The sequence below is a fragment of the Panthera leo genome, chromosome B2, assembly GCF_018350215.1.
Source record: "Panthera leo isolate Ple1 chromosome B2, P.leo_Ple1_pat1.1, whole genome shotgun sequence".
Classification (NCBI taxonomy): domain Eukaryota; kingdom Metazoa; phylum Chordata; class Mammalia; order Carnivora; family Felidae; genus Panthera; species Panthera leo.
Genome location: NC_056683.1, coordinates 133412048 through 133436737, shown reverse-complemented (window position 1 = coordinate 133436737; position 24690 = coordinate 133412048). Strand labels below are relative to the sequence as shown.

Below are 24690 nucleotides of genomic sequence, written 5' to 3'. Positions count from 1 at the left end.
CTGACTGCAATTAGTTAGGACCACGGTCTCTTTCCACTTTTTAACTTCTCCTTATACACCCTCCCAGATTGGGTGACACCAAACTGGTTGGGCATTTTTAACTCCTTATTTTTTTATTCTTTTTCCTTAGGAAAAAAAAAAATTTTAGATTTGTATAGTATTCAAGCCCCATGAAAACTGACAGAGAACAGTAAATTCAAGATTCAGAACACTAGTTACCTAGGCAGGGGGGAGACCAGGAGAGAGCGGGAGAGGGTAACACAGGTATATTTAAGTTATTCTCATTAGAGGAAAATGTAATCCTCATTAGAGGCAAAACCATCATGAAGGAAGGAAGGGGAGGAGGGAGGAATTAACAGACTTTTCTTCCATTCACTCATTCTTCTCCAGTAACTTGTATCATCATTCCATGTCACCCCAAATTTTTGTTCTAACAGAATGTATTTTTATGTTTGAGAATATGTTCCATCATTCCATTCTATTTTATATAACAAAAATGTATACAAATTGAAATTCCTTTTTTAAAATTTTCCTGTGACCATAATGCTCTAATAGTACAAAAAATATATTCTGAGCTGAGCTATTATTAAAATTACCATTGGTTCACGACTGATCAAGACGGCATAAAGATTTTTACAAATTTCACAAATAATGATTAAAAAGCCAAAGTAAAACTTAAATGAGATGCGTTTATTCTATTCCTATTTTTCTTTTTAACAATAATATGAACACTGAGAAACCTCGTTCACACAGATTAGTAGATAGAGACTGGAGAGTTCTATTATAGTCACTCACTTCTTTTTCATGTCTTTCTAAATCCCACGGTAATCTGTTGATCCCCTACCGGAAGAGATCATTGATTCCTTGAATGATGAATGATTTGATTCCTTGATAACTTGAACTCCTTCACTTTGGTTGAAAGCATAGAACTGAAACCACCTGATTTACAAAAGGATTTGGTTACCTTCACTACTCACAGCACCAGCCTTCTGCGTCCTTCCATAAGCACCTGGCAGTGTTTGGCCCCCAGCTTAGTGCGATTCAGGCAAACCTCTCTGCAGAGTGGGGAAAGAAAGGCAGAGGGCCTGGGGGTGAGCTAGTGGGAAAGGAGAGCCAGCATGGAAAGTTCTCAGGGAGATCAATTTGAGGAAAGAATAACTGGGCAGTTGACAACCGAGAATTGGATTCTCTCTGACAATCCCTGCTCCTTACCCCCTGGAGAGTCTTTGTGTGCACAGTGGCCAAAGCTGTGTAAAACCCTATTCTGAGGTGCCACAGAACCTACGCCCAGCATTTGGTGCAAGTTCACAAATCTGCTGTCACATCTCTCCCTCATATTGTCCCTTTCAAAAGGTAAAAATAAATAAAATGTCTATGTATGTCCTGTAAAAATTAATTAAACAAAACATCACCCAATAAAAAGGACTTGAATTTACCTTTCCCAGTGTACTAAAAATCCATGCTGTATGTGTCTGTATTTGCATGTATGTAAAACAGACTTATGGTGGTTCCATTTACATCTGAAAAATAATTAGACTGTTAGTATGCATGTCATCTTATTCCAAAGGGGAAAAAAATGCCCATTTCTAATTCACATTAATATTAACTGAAATTAAAAGATATGGAAATTATCACTATGTACTTTATAATTGATTTCACAATATCCTTTATTTTTTTTCAAAGTTCCTCATACATTTTTGTAAGACCATGTATTCAAGAGTGCCTAAAACATGGCAAGACTAATAAAAGTTTGCTGAATTGGAAAATACTATTTTCATCAGGTTCTTTTAATTTTTTTTTATGTTTATTCATTTTTGAGAGACAGAGAGATACAGACTGCAAGCAGGGGAGGGGCAGAGAGAGAGGGAGACACAGAATCTGAAGCAGGCTCCAGGCTCTGAGCTGTCAGCACAGAGCCTGACACGGGGCTCGAACTCACAAAGCATGAGATCATGACCTGAGCCGAAGTTGGACTCTCAACCGACTGAGCCATACAGGTACCCCTTTTTCATTAGTTTTTTAATGTTTATTTTTGAGAGCGAGAGAGCATATGTGAGTGGGAGAGGGGCAGAGAGAGAAGGAGTCAGATCCCAAACAGGCTCTGTGCTGATAGCAGAAAGCCCAATGTGGGGCTCGAACTTAGGAACTGCAAGATCATGACCTGATTCGAAGTCAGATGCTTACCCAACTGAGCCACTCAGGTGCCCCACATTATTATTATTACTATTTCAAAAGGCACAAAAGAAAAGCCAGTAAAATGAATTCTGTTCTCTCATTGACAAGTGAAAGTATATTAGATATTAAAAAAACAAAAAGAGTCCTTCAAGGGATCAACTGTTAAGAGGATTCACAATATGTTTATTCAGGGGCACCTGGGTGGCTCAGTCAGCTAAGTGTCTGACTTCAGCTCAGGTCGTGATGTCACAGTTTGTGAGTTTGAGCCCCACAATAGGCTCTGTGCTGATAGCTCAGAGCCTGGAGCCTGCTTGGGATTCTTTGTCTCCCTGTCTCTCTGTCCCTCCCCTGCTCATGCTCTGTCTCTCTGTCTCTCTCTCTCTCTCTCTCTCAAAAATAAACATTAAAAAAAATTCAAAATGTGTTTATTCAGAATTTCTCTCTCTGAGAAAGATTCTGGCCCAGATCTCAGCTACCAGATCAGGAACAATGCTGAGACTCCATGAGGGTCCCGCCCAAGGCTCGACCCTTCCCCAGACCCAGCAGATCCCAGATGGGATGTCTGATGAGGGAAGGTGAATGCAAACTCACCCCACCTGAATTTCTGCACCTCAGCACTTAACATCATTCACCCAACTGCTCTCCTGTTCCTGCCAAAAACGAAGCTGAAGAAATTGATACTTGAGGAAAAACAATCAGGGCCACGGGCAATACCCATTGCTCTGTGTTTTCTCAACACATAAACTCACTGAAAAGCAAGACACCTAAACTAAACAGACGAGACATTTAAACAGCTCAGCTCCCCAAGGAAATGCAATTGCTGACCTGTGATTTTATATCATGCTTTTCACTTTCACCAAGGGCTGATGTACGACACAGTCTCATGAAGAACAGGTCATTTTCTGGGGGAAAAAAAATACTGTAGGAGATATTGTCCAATATAATACTTTTAAGATCAAATAAATTTCTCCTATAATTTGAAGGTAGGAAAAGAGAGGCCACCCTTTCCCAATGAGCAAGTATGTTTCTTATACAGATAAAGACAACATGACACATTTTATTCCTTTTTTGCCTTGGCCTCCGGAAAATTCAGATATATATTTAATTTTTTTTTTAATGTTTATTTATTTTTGAGAGACAGAGAGAGACAGAATGAGAGCGGGGGAGGGGCAGAGAGACAGGGAGACACAGAATTCGAAGCAGGGTCCAGGCTCTGAGCTGTCAACACAGAGCCTGATGCAGGGCTCGAACTCACAAACCGTGAGATCATGACCTGAGCTGAAGTTGGACGCTTAACCGACTGAGCCACCCAGGAGCCCCTCAGATATATATTTAATGTACAGTCACAAAAACTCTGTCCCTCCAGGTACATCTTATAATTACCTTAATAAACATAGATCACCCAGTAAGTGCCAGACCCTGGGCAAGTTTAGCCAGGCTCGGGCACAGAGCACCCACTTAACCTTTTTATCCTTCACCTCTTCTCTAAAAAGATGTACTGCCATTCAAGTGCTCAAATGACCATTTGTCTTTTTAATCTTTATTTTTGAAAGAAAGAGACAGAGTATCTGTGAGGAAGGGCAGAGAGAGGGAGACGCAGAATCCAAAGCAGGCTCCAGGCTCCGAGCTGTCAGCACAGAGCCCGACGCGGGGCTCAAACTCTCCAACTGCAAGATCATGACCCGAGCCGAAGTCAGATGCTTAACCAACTGAGCTACCCAGGCGCCCCTCGAATGGCCACTTTAAGGACTACCTACCCTTGTATCACAATCAGCACAGTTCAATTTTTTTGTAACCTGGTTCCCATTCCTCCAACTGTGCTTTAACAAGATTAGAGATTTAGAAACCTGCTTCTGGTCCAAAAGAAGCACAAACAAAATGACCAGAGCATTTTGCCTGAAAGCTCGCAGAGCAGGTGACAGCACAGGTAGGTCAGAGTTTCCCCCAGCAGGGGTTAGATGGGCGAACAGCTTTATAAAAAGCTACACTCAAAATGCAAGGTCAATTTTGGTTCAGGCCATGGGATCAAGCCCCGCGTCAGGCTCTGCACTGAGCATGGAATCTGCTTGGAATTCTCGCTCTCTCCTTCTCTCTCTCTCTCTCTGTCTCTCCCATTGCCACTCTCTCTCTCTCTCAAAAAAAAAAAAAAAAAAAAAAAAAAATTTAAGATCAACAGCCCCAGCATACAGGACACAAGGCAAGACATAAGTGGAGTCATCCCTAAAGAATCTTCAATAAGGCAGGCACCTGGGTGGCTCAGTTGGTTGGGCGACTGACTTCAGCTCAGGTTGTGATCTTGCAGTTTGTGAGTTCGAGCCCTGCATCGGGCTCTGTGCTGACAGCTCAGAGCCTGGAGCCTGCTTCGGATTCTGTGTCTCCCTCTCTCTCTGCCCCTCCCCTGCTCACACTCTCTGTGTCTCTCTGTGTCTCAATAATAAATAAACGTTAAAAAAAATTAAAAAAAAAAAAAGAATCTTCCATAAGGCTACAGAGAAAGTAAGCCTGCCATCCTCCATGAACAATCATTTTTAAAACAGTGAGAAATTACAGCCTAAATGCTAAGTTCAACTATGACAAAATGGCATAATCGAAGTTACGGAAAAAAATGAAACATAAACTCAAGATACGATATAGCCTATCCTAATAAAAACGCAGTGGGGATTTTTCTTCCCATTTTAGCTAATCAGAAAAAATAAACCATCAGCTTGTAGAACGCTACCATAACAGGAAAATAGTGGCAAGGAGGCAAAGCGACGTGAATCTATTATACTAAATAAATACCTGCAGGGTAAGAATTAAGTTGGTTTTCCTGTCAAACTTTCTTTATCAAGATTAAAACCACTTTGAAAGTTCTCATTAAAGAGTCAGAAAAATACTTTGGTGCTTTTGTTGAAATCTGCCTCCACATGCAAGCAGTAAAGAGGAAGAGATCCCTGGGGCCTGAGCCGACTTGGACCGGAAACAGAACACCTCCTCTCCCCATGTCACCAGCTGGGCCACTCGCAGCCTTTCATGCATCTCTGGACTCAGGTTCCTCATCTGCAAAGTGAGCTTAACACCCGCCGCACGGGAGTAAAAAAGCAGGTGTGATAATACTTGGGCAAGTACTACTCTATGAACTTCAAAGGCTATTCAAACCTGAAGACCATTCCAGACCCACGCTTAGACTTTTCCATGGTGTTCTGTTTCCAGAGTTATCTTCATGAATAACAAAGCTGCGATCACTCTGTTGTCTTAAAACCGTTCAGTGGTTTCTTCACCGCAGGCCAGTTAGTGTAACATGCTTGGGTTCCTTCACCATCTACTGTCTTCCCGTAGGAGCCTCCCTTGCAGCAAACCTCCCCCCCATCCCCTGCCACAGTCTCTCGCCAGCCACCCTGTACTGCTCAGAGGACCCAAAGGCACCACGATTTTGCCCACTGGCTGGCCCTTGCAAGCGCTGTTCTCTTCCTGTTTGAAATGCCCTGTTCCCACCTCTCTGCCCAGCAAACTCCTATTTACACTTCAACACCCAGCTCAGGTGCCATCTCTTCCAGGAAGCCCTCTTGTACGAATTTTTCCCTCCCCTGTGCTCCCCAAGCACATGGATGAATCTCTAGTAGCACAAATATACATGAAAATGATTAAGTTATACATCCATATCGGAGACTAGACTACTAGCTCTTTGGAGAGTTTTTGAGTCTCCGGGACACAAATTTTGAAAACAGTATTGAAAAAAGTAAAAACTTATTAAATGATCACAGGGTGTTTTAGAACGTTTAATCGTCAGGGGCACCTGGGTGGCTCAGTCAGTTGAGCGTCCGACTTCAGCGCAGGTCATGGTCTCACAGTTCGTGAGTTCGAGCCCCACATCAGGCTTGCTGCTGTCAGCACAGAGCCTGCCTCGGATCCTCCACCTGTCTGTCTGTCTGTCTGTCTCTCTCAAAAATAAACACACACAGGGGCGCCTAGGTGGCTCAGTCGGTTAAGCGTCTGACTTCGGCCCAGGTCATGATCTCGCGGTCTGTGGGTTCAAGCCCCACATCGGGCTCTGTGCTGACAGCTCAGAGCCTGGAGCCTGCTTTGGATTCTGTGTCTCCCTCTTTCTCTGACCCTCCCCTGTTCACGCTCTCTCTCTCTCTGTCTCAAAAATAAATAAATGTTAAAAAAAAATTTTTTTTAAATAAAAATAAAAAAATAAACACACACACAAAAAGAACTCTCACTCATCAAACTGTTCTTTGCAACTTAAAGTGAAATGGCCAGAGGCCTTAGGACACACAGAAAACTCTTTGTTTAGTCCTTTAGGACAACAGGGAAAGTGTAAAAATATCCAAAAGATTAAAACATAATTTACATTATCTTAGGAGGCCTTCTTCATGCAAAACACTATAACAGAAAGAGCAGAACTCTACACAGCAAATAACTACTGTGTGTGAAGGCCTAAAGGCAGAATTCTAATGGACTTGTTTGTTTGAAGACAAAACACACACACATCCCACAGTAAGTAACTCCTACCCTCACTCCTACACTTTGGAGCTCTGATCAGGCTTCTGCCTGGAAAACTAAAATGAAGATGTGTATTAGCAGACATTACAAATGCAAATTTTCATAGTATTCCAGGCTGCAGAGTACCAGACAGCATTCTCTTTATAAGCTGGTGGTGGTTGTTCCGGAACAGAAAGAGTCCCTCTAAAGGAGATTCAGAGAGTTTAAGTGAATTCCCCAAGGTCACACAGCGGCACAGTGGCAATGCCAGGACTCAAACAGAGAACTTCTGATTTGGAGCCCAATGCTCTGTTACACTACGCTGCCTCCTGAGATACTCAACATCCCGGTACAGGCAAGTTCACAGTCACAACACGATTTCCTGAAAAGAAAATTTAGCTCCGCTAGACCATATGGTTGGTCTTTAAATGTCCGTGTTTTCAAATTGTGATCCCTTGAGTTTCATAAACATGTAAAAGAATAACAACCCACGGGAACTGAATAACTTATTGTCATCTAGCTGCTTATAAAAATAGCGTTACGATGAGCGCTGTCCCCATTGCCAAGATGCTGCAAAGGGCTGGTCCTAGAGCCAGGCTGACCTTCAGGAGCTAACCCATCGCCCTCAGCTAAGTTTCCAGCCAAACTGAACGGGGTGCATGTGGCTGCCGGGAGGCTCATTTTTAGCTTGAAACCCAGTAAGAATCCAAGAGGCTCAGATTTATAAATTTGTCCAATCCTGCAACCAAGCAACTCAGGGCAGGCAAGGAGAGTGGTCGTGTCTGCCTGGCCTGAATGCTGGCAACTCTACAATCCGCTGACACAGAAAGTTCTGTCCAGAAGTAATTGCGGGGGCTGGGGAGCAGGGACCTACACCCACAGGTACAGCTGGAGAGGCAACAGAAGGAGAAGAGGCCTAGCCACGGGTTCCAGTGCTACAGAGAAGGACCAGAGGGCCTCTGAAATCCCTCCTGCCCCGAAAGTGTAGGATTAAATGGCAAATGGGGTTTCGAATCCTCTAAAAAGCATTAAGGTCAAATCAGTTCATCTTGATGTTTGAAAAATTAATTTACTGTTCAAGAATGACAGCATTCAAGTATGACGACTTTTTCTCCAGCTAGGCTTGCAAAATCGAGTTAATTTACACCAAAATAATTGCCAAAAAGGGTGAGAAAGTGAATGAAATAATAAAACAACAAATGAACTGGAAGAAAATACACAGGCTATGTACTTGATGTCAGGATGTAAGGCCTTTCTAAACATAAAAGCAAAGAAAAAAATAATAAATGGAAGACGGTTAATTAGTGCACAGGAAAAATAAAAGATACCGATTTTAAAAAACTACAGGGCGGGGCTCAATTGGTTAAGTGTACAACTTCAGCTCAGGTCATGATCTCATGGTTCATGAGCTCGAGCCCCATGTTGGGCTCTGTGCTTATAGCTCGGAGCCTGGAGCCTGCTTCGGATTCTGTGTCTTCTCTCTCTCTTTCTCTTGCTCTCTCTCTCTCTCTCTCTCTCTGTCTGTCTCCCTCTGTCCCTCCTGCTTGTGCTCGCTTTCTCTCTCAAAATAAATCAACAACTTTAAAAATAATAATAAAAAAAACTACAGGGCAAAGAAAAGCCAGGAGATTATTACAAATGAACTCTTACAAATGATAAGAGAAAGGAGAACACATAGAAAAAATGGGGAAGGGTAAAACTGTCATTCCCCAAAGAAGAAACATGCCTCATAAACACAGTCAAATTGTTGGGAGTCACTAATATGCAAGCAAATGGGAATTACAGGCTTAAGAAGATCACTTCTCACCAATCGAACGCATGAAGAGTTTTATAATATTATAGCCAGTGCTTATAAGAGCATAAGCACAACAGGTTGCAGACTGCTGCTGAAATACACCTGTCCTAAGAGCATGCACTTTCATCCAGCAGTTCCAAGCCTAAGAATTCATCCCAGGGAAGGAGACAAGAGTACAAAAGCTGAACAATGTTCATCATAGCTGCACCCAGAAGCTTGAAAAACAGGAAAGAGGCTACCTATGAAACAGGCCCTACTAACGGGACCACGGCACACTCACAAGATACTCTGCCACCATGAAAACCGACATTGTAGAAAAAGGTTTGAAGAGGTAGGGCTTCCGGGATACCGCACAGGGGAGGAAGACGTGACCAAACCAAAGCAGTCGTGAGTAAAGCAATTCGTGTGCCTTTTGTTTTCTTCTTTGTGCTTCTATATTTTCCAGTTTCCTACAATGAGCACATATTCATGGTTTTAAATATTTCTTTAAAATGTGTGTTTTTAAAGCATTACACCAAGTCATTCTCATTATTTGCTCTATTTGCATCCAATTATTTGCCCTGGCCATAAAAAACAAAACAAAACAAACAACAACAACAAAAAAAACAATTCCACCAGGAATATTTGGATAAGAGGGGCACTTGGCAATGAATTCTGATACTATGCCTCAGCATCAGAATTTAAAACGGTGCAAGAATCTGCCAACAACTATTTGAGGAAACTTCATACCCAGGACCAGTTGCTTCCTTTCTGATGCTTATTAATGAACTTGACATGAGGTCAAAATCTGTGCGGTCACAAATCTCCAAACAGCCTATGCTTCAATACTGTGTATAACAGAGATTAAAAGAAAAGAAAAAAAAAAAAGGCATTTTAAATTTGAATCCTGCAAATGTGTGACTCTCCCTTAAGAAACACCTCGTGTTCTTAAAATTCGAACAATCAAATGGGTGAATGAAAATTCAATTTAAAAGAATGCCATGAAACATTTCAATGCACCAGTATTTGGTGGGCGGGGCTATACCTTGACTCATGGGTCTGTTTACAAGTATCGATTATTTCCTACGAAGGATACAGTGTAGACCCTGCTCCTCAAAGTGTGATCCTCTAAGCAGAGTGCTGGTGATACCCGGGAGCTTGTTGGGAGCGCAGGATCCCTGGCCCCACCTGAGACCCACACTATACCAGAATCTAGAGTTGAACGAATCCCCAGGTGATATGAATGCCATTAAAGTTTGAGAAGAGCTGCTCTAAGAAGTCAAAAGCTGAAGTGTTATGTCACAACCAAATAAAAGATTTAAGTGAAGTGAAGCACCCCTGAACAGCCCCTGGAAGAAGACCTCATACACACACCAAACCGCAGCGCCCTGCATCTGCTACGGCGGTTCCCCACCCTGGCCGCGAACCAAAATTACCTGGGAGCTTTTAACACGCACAGGTGCCCAAGCCCCACCCGGACCCAATGAATGAAAATCAGCATTTTCCAAAGCCCTCCGGGTAATTCTATCGTGCAGCCAGACTTGAGAGTTTGAGACTGGCATAGACAGACCCTTAACCAAAGAGATCGCCAGCCTCACCACAGCCAGGCACAAATAACCCCTGCTTCTACTCTCTTCCGGTAGCTTCTCACAGGCCCCTGTTTATCACTCCCTACACTGATCCTCAGCCGTTCTCTGCCCCTACAGCCCCGTGAGTGCAGTGTTATTGGTCACATTATCTCCAGCACCTGGCACTTCGCTGGAGTTGGATGAACATTTGTTGAAGGAATGAGATAGAAGCAAGAGAGGGCAACTGCCAAGCTGAATGTGAAGGAGGGTGGGCAGGCAGAAGCAATCGGAAAACACATGTTCTTTGATCCTCTTAAGGCTCATCGATGTGAAACTCCCATGAAGTGTAAGCCTTGTGGGCAAGACTTACTCTAAAATTAACAAAAGATCACCTATCATTCCAACGACGTGGCCGGGGTAAAAATTCTGCACAAAGGGGACTGTGTTTTCAAACAGCAATGCATCATGCCGTGAAAGAAATGCAACACTAAAACAGAAGCCCTCTTGGTAACCCAAGTGTGTGTGTGTGTGTGTGTGTGTGTGTGTGTGTGTGTGTGTGTAATGTTTATTTATTTTTGAGAGAGAGACAGAGACAGAGCATGAGCAGGGAATGGGCAGAGAGAGAGGGAGACACAGAATCCGAAGCAGGCTCCAGGCTCTGAGCTGTCAGCACAGAGCTCGAGGCGGGGCTTGAACCCACGAACCGGGAGATCATGACCTGAGCTAAAGTCGGTCACTTAACTAAGCCACCCAGGCACCCACCCAAACGTGTTTTAGTATGTTCTCCCTCCAAGCTAGGGCAGCACACCTATTGACATGCTACCCACACTCTCTATGCCCAAGTTCAGGTCGGAAAGACCGGCACCTCCATAACTGTGTGCATCCCACAACCCAGGCACAGAGAGGGAACTTACACACCCCTCCCCGGCCATAAGGAACAGGACAGCAAGGCACAAGAATGCTTGAATAAAGTATTTTCCAAAAGCACTGGAGAAGTCTGTGATCAAACTGCAAGCTTATGAGATTCCAGCATTATCGCGAAATGCTAACTCTAGATATCCTCTGCCCCAGGGTAAAGGGCAATAAAGAGAGGTTTTGGATGCTGACAAACACTTCCCTCTCCCTCCCTTCGATTTCTGGGAACCTCTTCATCTCACAGCATGACTAGGAGAACATAACCACAAATACTTCAGACTCCAAAAGGCCTCGGATCTCTGCTGGGCAAGCAAACAAGAGCAGCCTTTGGAATTGGGAAAAGCACGAGCAAAGAAAATAATACGGCCTCACTCCTGTCATCTGGTGAAGCAAAATAAAGACGCCGCGCCATGTGGTTTTTATATCTGTGTGGCTTTCCAGAACGCTTTGCTCCATTTTCACGTCCGTGTCCTGGGCAGATCTTGGGAGCGGGGCTCCTGCGGAACTGGAGAGTGCACGACGCGTCTCGGGAGTAACCAATGTTCACCTCACAACTGCTGCATCTGGCATCCTACTCGGAGGTGAGGCCAACACTCTCCCCTGGCAGGTCTCCGGCACAGGCCCTCCTCAGCTGACCCGCTCAGAGAGGACCACACCGCGGCCCCCAGGCCAGTCTGGCAAGACAGGAGACACGAGCGTCCCCACACCCCGGTCACGCAGACACCTCACCTCCCCGCTCGGCCCTGCCCCAACGTCTCTGCCAACCGGCACTTTCTGTTTCCTTCCCCGCCCTGGTAAAAATAACTTCCTCTTCGGGTGTCTAAATCTGTATGTGATTTTACACACATTCGCTGGCACATCGCTGGATGAATTCTGACACTAAAGCAGAATGAAATCGCAAGAAATCTGCAGTCACATTTCCGTAGAACTCCATCCAGATGAGTCAGTTCCACTTGTTTTCCCAGATATCGAGAAAATACTTCCAGGCAAGGTGCTGCATCCTAAGCGCGGCATCAGTTCCTTCTGCCCTCTGCTTCTTACGGACTCAGCAAAGCCACGGAGAGGCAGGGCGCGGGGCGCGGGCGCTGCTGTGTGTTAACTGTGTGCGGTTCGCTGGCTGCAGTTCCGAGTGGGGAGAAGGGCATCTCAGTGAGCAGACCACCCAGCACAGATGTGGCATCAAGACCGCAGCGAGACTTCCTCATTCAGGGCCCGAGTCGGGGCTCCCGAGAGCGCCCGCCAGATCCACTCACCTGTCATAAGGACAGAACGGTGGAGGATGTGTCAGTCGTTCTCAAAAGAGCACAGGTTGGCAGAGAGACACTTCTGATCATGACTCTTCTCTGCAAAGCAGGCTCACAGATGGAGGGAACCGGAAGCTTCCTCAGTTCTACGGGCCAGCGAAGGGCCACAGAGGCAAAGGGGTGAAGGTGCTTAAGAGAGTGAAGATCATTGAGTCTTCTCGAATTGCTTACTGGCCAGTTGTGTCTCCTCTCCTACAAGCTGCCTGCTTATATTCTTTGCCCATTTATCTCACAAAGTGTTTCTCTTCTTTATTGATTCATTGACCACTTAAAGACTGCATATTCGTCTCGTTTCCTAGAGAAACATCTGTCCCCAGTCTGGGTCTTTTGCCTTGCTTACGGGGTGCCATTGTTCCGAAGGTTCTACTTGTACAGTCGTTTTCTTCCCTTTGCTATTTGTGCTTTCTGTGCTGAAGATGACTTCAGATGACGAGCTAAAATAGAGTAGACATTGATTTTTCTGGACAATATTCACGTGGGGAGGGGGTAAGACAATCATCTTCCTATCTTCAGTCCTCTGAAAGATGATGCAGTTCAATGGACTACTCTGTGTAGCTCCCAGAAGAACTAGCAGAGGCAGAGTGAAGCTACCCGGAAGTAGCTCATCATACGGCAAACCACTCCCTCAGTCACTGGAGCTGTCCACAGGGCAATGGGACGTCCAGCGGCAGGGAGCAGGGCGGGGCTGAGAGTCTCCTTTGAACAACACAGCTTCTTATTCCTATGTGTCTTCCTTCTTTCTTCCTATCGCATTGTTAGATTTTGAATTCTGGAAAGACATATCTTAGTCTGCTTCCTCTCTCTCTCTCTCTCTCTCTCTCTCTTTCTCTCTCTGCCTTCCTAGGGATATTCTGCTTCCCGCAGTTTCTGGAGCAAGATTCTCCCACTATTGCCCGGATAGGCTGTGGCAAACTGATGATGATGGAGAAACATGCTGCCAATTTTAATGAAGACAAAACAACAAACGAACGAAACAAAACCAAGAAGACTATGATGCAGATTTTGAAAATAATGGTCAGAAAAGTTTTTGTGCATTCTACTTGCCTTAGTCACTTGACTTTTACAATCTTTTAAATAAGCATTTGGTACCGAAGGAAATAGCCTTATAACTTCAGTTGCTAGAGTGAAAGGACTTTCTTATCTCTTTCACAAGATTTTAAGAGTAGACAGGCCCGTAGAAAACACCAAATGCGGTGATTCTAAAGAGAAAAGCAGCAGCATCTCCTGGGGCTACATATAAATATCACCTAGAGAATCTCTTTGAAGAACCCCAAATCCACCCCATTGTCCCAGTCCCGGCCACTGGGACACAGTCCCAGACAAACCATCAAGGCAATATGGACACACTGCTGACGATGGGGGTCGTACAAAAGAAAAACAATGGAGAATCATGGACCTAATCAAACGTCTTCATTTTAGAGGTGAGGAAACCTAAGCCTAGGAGGTTCATGTGACTTAAGAGCACCGACCACCGAACTATTTGGGGGACCCTTCCAGAACCAGGTCCCATATCTCTCCCAGCAACCTGCATGGCTTTGCCACTGCTTATTCAGCACAAAGGCATTCACGTCAAACAGCCCTCGTGTCAGAGCAGGAAGCTCTGCGCTGGAACTGCAAGGTCATGGCTTTTCCAAACAAAATTTAACTTTCTATTCAACGATGTGAATTCGCATTTGCTTTCAACTTCTCGAGGAACTGGGTGACCAGCTACGGCAGAGAGTAATGGCCTGTGGCTCTCACGTGCCCCGGCGCCCACCCAAGGCTGGGAAGGTCCTGGCGACATGAAGAAGCAGAGAGGATGGAAAACAGAGGCGAGTTCACCTGCCTCTGGGCAAAGGCATTGTCCATGACTTGGGTTCACCACTCTGGCCGTGACTTCCAGTAGAAGACAAGTAGGAACCGGAGAAAAGCAAGTGACCGTACCGCTGGGCATGGTGGTTCCATCTCTCATGGGAGAAGCCCTCCTACCTGTCACAGTGTGTGCCTGGCATTCTGATTGTCTGAAAGGGCGTAGCTACAGGCCACTAGTGCCATTCTCAAAGAGCAGGCCATCCCAGACAGTCGGCTCCGCCATGCGCCCCCCGCAAAACTGTTCTTATTTTGCGAATGCGGGGGAGAAAGCGTGGATAAATTCAAAATAGAGGAAAGCACACCGTGCCTAGAATGTGTTCTTTCAAGACTGTGTCTAGGAAGCAAGCAGAAGGAAGAAACTGGAAGGTTCCTGTGTGTCTAATTAACAGGGCAAGTGACTGGACCTTGCCAGCCGTTGACGAGCCCCCACGAATCGGAGGGTGAGGGTGACAAGATGAGGGTGACAAGATGAGCCACAGGAATACTAGTTTAATACTTTCGTGTTTCCTGGTTAGACTGCTGCTTTCAACTGGAAACCAAGCCAGGGATGAGTCTACATGTATCACCAGCATGGGTGTTGGTACAAGCGTGCGTCCCCAAGAATGTAGGTTTTCCTGCCAGAAGAGAGGGGACTCTGAGAGAAGCGAAGAACAAAGTGATAAAGTTGACATTTGTTGAATTCAAATGCCAGGCCGTGGGTCAGGTAAGTATCCTATAAAACAGCACTTATCAATCCCGTCATACGGATCAAAACACCTGAGGTTCAGAGAAGTTAAGAAAATTGCCCAAGTTCTCCCAGCTGGTGAGTCGCACTGGGATTTACATCAAAATCTCTCTCTAGGGGGTGCCTGGGTGGCTCAGTCGGTTGAGCGTCCACTTTCGGCTCAGGTCATGATCTCGTGGTTTGTGGATTTGAGCCCCGCATCGGCTCTGTGCTGACAGCTCAGAGCCCGGAGACTGCTTCAGATTCTGTGTCTCCCTCTGTCTCTGCCCCTCCCCTGCTCATGCTCAGTCTCTCTCTGTCTCTCAAAGATAAGTAAAAAAAATTATGAAAAAAAAAAATCTCTGCTCTAAAACCTATATTCTTTCTAATGTCTGATGCTTCTGGCTCACAAGCCTTCCATGAATATTTGCTGAATGACTGAACAAAAGAATTTGTATGTTTCAGAATACTTCCATTTTTATTTTCATCAAGACTGTGAAACTCATACTCACTGAGCTAGGAAAAAAAAAAAAATCAATGGTGTTTCCAGAAATGCAATACGGCTAAATGTAAATAATTACTTAAATCACCCATCAATGAGTGAATGAAGAGTTGCTTAACCAAAGCCATGACTTCAAGGTTATTCAATACCTTTCATCAAACAAGGGTCAATGGGTTTGTGCACTGAGCCCTGATTTTATAGTTTCTCATTTTGCCATTCTAGGTTAAAATCCATTTGCTCACAATTTCAAAAACCACATCATCTTTTGGTCTCATCTCCTTAAAGACAAAAAGTCATGCTTGAAACATACTAGCTAATTTAACACAAATCGCTATGTAAGGAAAAGACACCAGCTTAGGGAGAGAAATAAACTATCTGCAGACTCCCAAAGCAACTGGTCGGGGTTCAGGAAAATGACAAGAAACAAAAAGTCTGCATTCTAGTTATATGCAGTCAAAGCTCTAGATTGACCTCAGGTGTTCTTAAGAGGTGAACAATTATCCCCATGCATGGAGGAAATCTTTACAGAACTATATGTCATAGTGGTTTTAACATCTTTGCTTGGAACATATGCTTCACACAGCCAGGAAGAGACAGGCTGTAGACATCACCTGAGCTTAAGTCTTTCCTGGCACCCTTCCCCATGTTCTCTACTTAAAATAGAGACCAAACAACGCAGGATGCGGAACCCTAGTGAAGAACATTCTGCTTAGCAAATATATTGAATCAACAGATAGTTACTGAGGGCCTGTGCAGGAGGCACAGGAGAGGTGTCAAAGTAGAGATGGAGATTACTGAATAAGCTTCCTCCTTTCAAGGAGCTTGCCCATGAACTATCACAATACAAGGCAGAATGTCACAACTTCAGACGTGATCATGAAATAATTACAGGAGTTCGGAGATCATCACTGGAATCTGAGCTTCCTAAACCACCAGCAGAGAGGCAATAGCAGAGGCAAAGTCACATCATGAGACCAGAAAAATGAGTCAGTGGCTATCTTTGGGAAATTACAGACAACTAACAGAAACCCTGAGACAGACCAGGAGGTATAAGCATACCCTCAACAGTAAGAAGCTATCTGGCTCCCCTGTGATTTTCAGTATGTGAGTGTTACAAATTATTCAAATTGAGCCTCTACCAAGCAGCATGGAACTGACTGCATCTATCTTAAAGCTTCTCATTTTGAGAACACCTATTTTTCAAACATACCCAAAGTGTCTAACGCTCTTACAAAACCAAGTAATATTTCTTTCTAAAGCCTGCAAGTTAATTTACCAAAGAGAAACAATTCTAGGAATTGTAAATTCTAGGAATTTAGTAAATTCCTATGTGTTTGTCTTGTATGTTACACCACAACATGAATAACAACCAAATTGCACGTGAATTCTAATTTTATGAGAATTCTCAAGATCTCCTTGGTATCCTGGTAGTAAATACCTTGTATAAGGAACATGATGTACCCAAATGTTTTCCCCTGCTGAGCTCATCAGTTCCATTCCAGTGAGCAAATACAAGACAGATACTCACATCCACTGTACTATAATCTGCTGTTCAAAACTGGCTTCACGTACATGTCACATATGAGTCACAGCAATCTCTTCAGACATCCGTAATATGGGTAAATGCTGGCTATCCAAGAATTTACATACGTGAGAACTAAATGCAGACAACCAAAGGGATTCCTATTCAAAGTAATCCATACCTCATCACTGCAAACAAGACCCCCAGGATTCTTTTGAAGAGATCCTTGCTTCCGTTCACTGTTAGGAATGTATTTAGATTTCATTCTATACCCGGACACTGTAATTAGCACTTTGAAAGTGACTAAAAATGAAACTTTCTTGCTCCTTGAGAAGGTGCACACCTGTTACACAGAGAACAATACGCCACAGTATTGTTTCAGCCAGTACCACCTTTTGCAACTTCAAAACAAATAGCAAAATCATACATCTGATAAGGGTCTAGATTCCAGAATACGTAAAGAACTCTTAAAGCCCCAAAACAAAAACACAACCAAGTTCAAAAATGTGTGAAGGATGTGAAGAGACATTTTTTTCCAAAGAAGCCACACAAATGGCCAACCAGCTCACGAAAAGATGCTCGTCGTCACTAATCATTAGGGAAATGCAAAGCAAAACCACAATAAAATACACTTCGCATGCACTAGGATGCCTACAATCAAAATAATGGAAAGGAACAAGTGTTGGTGAGGATGTAGAGAAACTGGAACTCTCGTACATTGCTGGTGGGGATGGCCGCCGGTGCAGCCACTGTGCAAAACAGCTTGGCAGTTCTGTAATAAGTTAAACATAGAATTACCATATGACCCAGCAGTCTGCTTCTGAGTACGTACCCAAAGGAACAGCAAGTAGGTATTAAAACAGAGACGGCACGCAAAAGTTCGTAGAAGCGCTATGCACAACAGCCGCAAGATAGAAACAACCCCAACGTCCATCAACACCTGAATGAATAAACAAAATGTGCTATATCCACTGGCATACTATTCAACCATAAAAAGGAAGGGAGCATGATGCATGCTACAACGTGAATGAGTCATGAAAACAATATGCCAAATGAAAGAAGCCAATCACAAAAGACCACGTATTATATGGCTCATTTCTAGGAGATGTCCGGAACAGGCAAATCTACAGAGACAGAATGTAGATTACTGGTGACTTAGGGCTGAGGAGATGGTGGAGGGAGGGGACATCCAAAGGGTATATAGGGTTTCTCTTCGTGCTCTAAAATCAACTAGAATAATGGCTGTATTTGTCTATGAATATACTGAAAACTACGAAACTACTAAACACTTTAAATGTGTAGCCCGTATGGTTTCTGAATTATATCTCGATAAAGCTGTTTTAAAAACTTAATAGCAATAGTGAAAGGTGCTTCATTTGGAATTTTCTTGCCCAACAGTTGCTACGGTTTTTTGATTTTTGCAAATCAGAGTTTTGGGTGAAACAGTAGTGTTTGTGTCCCCAGGTCTAATAAATAAAACGGTTTATGGCCATCACTGCTTAAAGTTGAGTTTCTCTAAATAAAAATCAATACAGGTAAGACGAAATTTCCCTGCGGTCAAGTGTTCCCATCTTTCAAAAACAAAAACAAAACCCAAAAGAGCAAATGATAACTAGTAACAATTCAAGCGGCCAGGATCTGTCAGATAAGATGCCTTTTCATTGTCCATCACTGCTCCCCTTCAGGACAGCTGCAAGGCAAGAGACAGTGTCTGCGCCTAGAGCTTCCTCGGGGGAAGCAAAAGATACTATCTCTTTCGGGACCCAAACAGCTTGACCACTTTCATTCTGGCTTCTCAAATACAAAGCCAACTAGTGTTTTAAACCTGGGTTGATGACAGGGAATTTAAGGAAAGACAGTATCCAGATAATACATATTTATATGTGCTTTCAAACAATTCATACTGGGACTAGTCTACAGCAAAAATAGTTTACAAAGCAGGATGCTTCTCACCATTCATGTGCTGTGTTTACTGACCAGTCTGCCATTAATGAATTCCATTTTCTGTCCTTCTTCTAATACAGTGCTACTGTGTCCCCAACCAACCCCATAAAACACATTTGCAGCTATGAACAAGAATGCCATTTTGTTTTTTTGTCAACAATTTCTATTGATAACATTATATCCAATGCATTCATTTCCTAGATTGCTGTCTGGGGCCCAAACTATATTTATTTTTATTTTTTTTTATTTTTTTTTAACGTTTATTTATTTTTGAGACAGAGAGAGACAGAGCATGAACGGGGGAGGGGCAGAGAGAGAGGGAGACACAGAATTGGAAGCAGGCTCCAGGCTCTGAGCCATCAGCCCAGAGCCTGACGCGGGGCTTGAACTCACGGACCGCGAGATCGTGACCTGAGCTGAAGTCGGACGCTTAACCGACTGAGCCACCCAGGCGCCCCCCAAAGTATATTTAAACCATGCTTGATGTGCAGAAGACAAATTAAATTTGACTTGTAAGGTTTAAAGAAATGATTTTGTAACGGATCAGGACCTCTATTTTGACATTTTCCTTTAAATTCATTTAAACTTAGAGAATTTCAAATGCAACACAGTTCCATCTTTTTCTCTGTCGTCTTTTGACTTGAAATTGCCATCCTCGTATATAATATATATAAAGATTGGCAACTCTGGAAACTGAAATAGAAGTGGTACATCTCCAGTTAAAGTAGTACAACGTAAAAATGGAAAGGAAAGCATGTCAATTTGAGATCGACCCAACAAATTTAGTTCCCATAAAGGCTAAATCACATATCCAAGGCTTGATGATAAATCATTAGAGTTTGCCAGTTGTAGAAGATCTGTAGTAAGCCATCTGGCTTATTCAGTTTACATCAGTGTAACGAGTGTTATCCCAAGATTCTGATATTTCCACAGCTCATAAGTAATGAGGCTACTGGCAGAGGCTGTATCATAACCTAATTTCTGGGGGGGGGGGGGATCTTATGTGATTTTTATTTGTTTTCCATAGCAAATCAAAGTCTGAATGCTGCTTCAAAACACAAAAATGCATTTCACTGAATTGGAAGGACTATGGTAGCCAAGTTTAGGCACAGCCTTTTGCTAAATCCATCCATTTACCCCACTGTATGCTCGTGTTCTCCCTCTACCCATTTCAAGAAAGAAAATACCAAGGCCACAGTTATTCCTGCATGATCCACCCCCCTAACTTACTTTCCTTTTTGCAAATGTGTTGCAGCAGAAAGTACCTTTCAGGAGAACATACTCTGCCCGTTCCCAAAACAGACCAGAAAGAACTGTTCCACTGGCTTCTGTGGGAAGAGAAAGCATCATCGCTGCCTCCTTTCCCTTTCTTCCCCCACTATTCCTTCTGGTTACCAGCTCCACCCCATTCCATCCATCTCCTAACCTCAGAGAGTCTAAAGCCAGCTGGAGCTGCGGCTGTTGGCTGGTCTTTCCCTTGAAACAATGAGGCTTAAGCGGCAAAGCAGATGCATTTTTCAAAGTCGAAACGTAAAAGATGAAACCACGCACATCACCTTTAAAATACTCGGTAAATCTCCTCTCTTTCATCTCCTGTCTTTCGCTCAACTATATAGGAGGCTTTCTGAAAGTAGAGCTGTATTCCGGAACGATGGTTCTCGAACTTCAGCCTGCATCAGAGTCACCTGGAAGACTTGCTAAAGTACAGAGCGCTGGGCCCTCCGCCCAGACTCTTTCATTCAATTGGTCCGGAATGAGCCCTGAGCATCTGCATTTGTAACAAGGTTCCAGGTGATGCCGATGCTGCAGATCCGGGGCCACACACGCAAAGCTACTAGCGTGGACAAAGAACAAATCGCTAAAGGAAGGCAAAAGATCGGGGATTTAAGATTCTAATTCCCATCACCTCCAGTTGTGTGGCTCTGCGAAAGCTGAGTTCCGTGGCACACGGGGATTAACACGGGAAGGTGGAGCTAAGAGCAGACCAGCTGCTTGACTTACTTCCCTTCTCTGCTGGCCCCTGAAGATGTTCAGAACAAAAGTAGCAAGAAAAGGAAAGCGAAATTACGCAAATAAGTATGACTGTGTTCAGCCAGTCTGCTCTTGAGATCTGCACTTGCCTCCTGGCTGACTGGAGAGCTGCGCAGTGGGCGCCCGAACCAGACGGAGTTGGGTTCAGGTCTGGCCTACGGGCTGTGCGTCCTTCGGCCAGTCAGTGAATCTGTGTTCTCATCTCTGCCACATCAAAAATGGGAATAACAACCGAACCCACCTGTAGCATTGCTATGTGCATACAATTTCATCCTGCATGTGCACTGACGGGACCAGACACAATCAATGTTAGCTTTGATCGTGAATGGTCGCATCTCCTGGCTCTACTGTGAGAACATCCAATACATTCAATGTTGTCAGACCTATTCGAGACGGTAGGTTCAGTTATTAATGCCAATAAATAGCAAGTGGAGACTCTGTGTCAGATGTATAATGGCACACAAGTATATTAAAATAACACCCTGACAACAATTTTTGCTAAAATGTTATTCTGATTTGGAACAGTTTCACTTTATCTGGACTTATATTTCAGGAAAACACTGGCCTCCAAAATTGGCTAACTCAGGAAATTGAGAGGGTATGTTGACTAACCACAAATTTTGTTTTGACAGACACTAGAATAGTAGAACGGACGAAACAAGGGGAAAGTATTCTGCAGATACCTTGGCCTTATATTATTAAGGGTATATTTTAGACCCTCTTAAAGACCACAAGCCCACTCTTCCCCAAAGTCATTATATTTATGCAACAAAACAACAGGGAACAAATTTGGCCAAGGTATCCTATTTTCAGTTTACAGAAGTGATGTCATTTTTTTTTTACCCCATCATGTCAGTCAGAAACTTCCTGATGAGTTACTAACAGCAGCGATGTTCAACTGATCAGTCCTTCCCAGTTCCAGAGTGAAGTCACCCTTCTACCAACGGAGCCCCCAAATTTATCAGGCCTCATCTTTTGAAATATATGATGAAAGCATTCAATTCTGGGCACAACACACTTTGGGCTCAATTTTCAAAAGGTTAACGTGCCAGACGTCACAGTTTCTTGATTTTACCCCCCGGGGTCGCCTCTGTTCTTTCCTCCTCTCCGGTTTTCCTGTCCCCAAGAAGGGTATCAGAACCACAACATCTCAGGAGCTGGATGGAGGTCTGAGCTACAACCTAGTGCAGCCCGGAACTCTATTAATGAAAAACCTGAGGCCCATGAAGTTTGAGCGCCCTCCCTAAAGCCAACTGCTTTGAGGGCACTAAGCACAGATGTCTTCCTTCTCCATGCACTGTATTTTCCCTGCCCCACTGGCCTCCACATTTTGCTTGAAGGGAATTTCAACAAAGTATTCGTTATCAGATTTTACAGACCCCTAAGCTTCAAAACCACTTCCCAGTGCCAGTTAACAGGGATTATGGTTGATGGTTTAAAAGAAAAAAAAAGGGGGCGCCTGGGTGGCTTGGTCGGTTAAGTTTCCGACTTCGGCTCAGGTCATGATCTCACGGTCCGGTGAGTTCGAGCCCCGCGTCGGGCTCTGTGCTGACAGCTCAGAGCCTGGAGCCTGTTTCAGATTCTGTGTCTCCCTCTCTCTCTGCCCCTCCCCTGTTCATGCTCTGTCTCTCTCTATCTCAAAAATAAATAAACGTTAAAAAAAAAAAAAAAAGAGAAAGAAAGAAAAAGTTACCTTCATAGCACTAGCAGGTGTCTGAGACCCTGTGAAGTCTCCATGAGACTCCAAAATGCAGAACTCAGGGAAAAAAAGAGATTTGACTCCCTAATAAAAGTGCGTTATTACCCCCAATCTTCTAAGAAGCCTGATGCTGAGGATTGTTATTTGCAAATCTGCTCGGACAATGTTTTCCTTTAATTTTCCCTAAAGCATCTTACAAAACCAGAGTTCTCCCAAGTTTCTACCGAAACAGGAGCGTACCTTTTAAAATCTGAGCTTCTCTGCGTGGAAAGGGCATGCTTGTTATCTGCGTTTCTATTTCAAAACGCTTCAACCCATCTGTCACTTTGCTGAGGTGGTTCCTGTCCTTCGAAAACGGCCTGCTATCCAGACCTGTGGCTTCCGCGACTCAGGGACTCTTGAGGGAAGTGTGGAGGCTTCCAGCCCCCTGGAGTCTTTGGCCCGATACGGCCCAGCGCTCCAGAGGCTTCCCTTTGCGCATCCGCTCGCGCCAGGCAGATGCCGGAGGTTGGCCGGGTGGCTCAGGTTCATCACCTCGGACGCGGGCAGGGAGCTGGCGCCTCCCCAGCCTCTCCCCCCGCCCCCGCAAAAGCTCTCCGGGCCGCGCGGGCAGGGGCGGGGGGTGGAGATTCGGCCCCTCCCGGACCCGGGCGCGCGCCAGCCGCGGAGCCGGGACCCGGGCGTGCGCTCGCGCGGCTCTGGCACCGCTCTCCCCGCGCCCGCACCGAGCGGCGGGTCACGCCCTCTCTCTGCGGCCGCTCTCTCCTCTCGCCGCACAACCCTTTCCTCACCTCTGCTAAAAACGGGCGGCCTCGCTCCTAAGACACGGAGCGCAAGGCAACCCCCCCCCCCCAAAAAAAAAAAAAGTTCTGACTTGAGACGCACGCAGCGCAGAAGAGACTCGGGTCACAGCAGGCGACACTGCCGGCCAGGCTGACCCGGGGCCCTCGAACAGCCCCGGATCCCCGGACGCAGCCCCTCCCCGCGTCCCCCTCGCCGCCGCCGAAGGACAAGCCAGCCCAGGGTCAGCACGGGGGCCCGAAAACTGCCCCTGGGTCACGGAGGCCGGCGGGCAGGAGAGGGACTCGCGGGGCAGAACTGGCAGAACCGAGCGGGGAGGGGAGCTAACTCCACCCCCCACACGCCCCCGGAGTGCTCACGAGACAGGACTACGGTCACCGACAATGCCACGGGGTGGGGGGAGGGGGACTGTCCCTTCCCTTCGCCGCTCCCCACACCTCCAGGCCACAAAACACACACTCGTACACACCCACAAACACACACGCCCGCACTCCGCCCCGGACCCCGGGACAGAGGCGGGGAAGGTATGCGGCGCCCCGCCCGGGGTACCTGTCCGGCCCGCCGCCTCCGGGCGGACGGACGGACGGCCGCACGCACGGACGCGCGGGAGGGAGCCGGCACCCGGACGTCCCACCTGGGGAGCCTCGGGGCGCCGGCGGGCGGTCGCAACGCCACAAGTCCCCGGCGCGCCCCTGTCCCCTCCCCCCCTCCCCCGCACAAGTTCGCGCGGCCGCCGCCGCCCTCGCCCGGCCCCCCTTCCTTACCCAAATACTGCCGCAGGTCGAGCAGGAAGCGAGGGGGTCCCCCGCTGAGCTGATAGAAGAGGGAGCCCAGGCAGAAGACCAGCAGGGTGGCCATGCAGAAGCCGTAGTCCCGGAGCGAGAAGCGCAGGAAAGGCAGCAGGGGGACCCGGCGCTTCCAGCTGCCCAGGCCCGGAGGGGCGCCCCCCAGAGGGGTCCCATGGGGCCAGGGATCCGCGCCGCCGCCGGGATGCTGCTGCTTCTTCTTCATCGCCTGCTCCGCCGCCTCGCACAGCCTGCCCGTGCCAGGAAAAGGTCACCCATCCGCCTGCGAGGAGGAGAGCCCGGCCGGCCGGCTGCACATGGGCAGGGCCGCGCCGAGGGCAGCCCGGGTGGGGGCGGGGAGGGGCCGAAGTTGCCGGGCTCAGGAGACTTTCCTCGGCATGGTCCCCGCCGCCGCCGCGGCCCGAGCGGCCGAGGTGCCCGGCCCCGGCTCGGCCCGCGCCCGCGCCCGCTAGCGCCCCCGCGCCCCGCGCCCCGCCGCGCCTCGGGCTCGCTCGCGGCCGCCGGGGCTCGCCTCCAGCGCCAGCGTGGACCCCCCGGCTTTGTGTCTGTCGGTCTCGGTGTGTTTTGTCCCTGTTCAGACTCCTCTAAAAGACGGCAGGGAGGAACGGGAGGCGGACACCGTCGCCTC

The 24690-nt window shown here is 46.1% G+C and overlaps 1 protein-coding gene across 2 annotated transcripts in view; it reads right to left on the bottom strand.

Annotated features, from left to right (window-relative positions):
* The window catches only part of UST (uronyl 2-sulfotransferase), a 303266-nt gene extending 278782 nt beyond the window's left edge, over positions 1-24484 (bottom strand). For both annotated transcript variants that reach the window (XM_042940047.1, XM_042940048.1), the window contains exon 1: positions 24021-24484. In XM_042940047.1, coding sequence (XP_042795981.1) covers positions 24021-24267 — 247 coding nt within the window. In that variant the 5' untranslated portion in view covers positions 24268-24484. The remainder of the gene's footprint in view (positions 1-24020) is intronic.
* Positions 24485-24690: the final 206 nt, after the last annotated feature.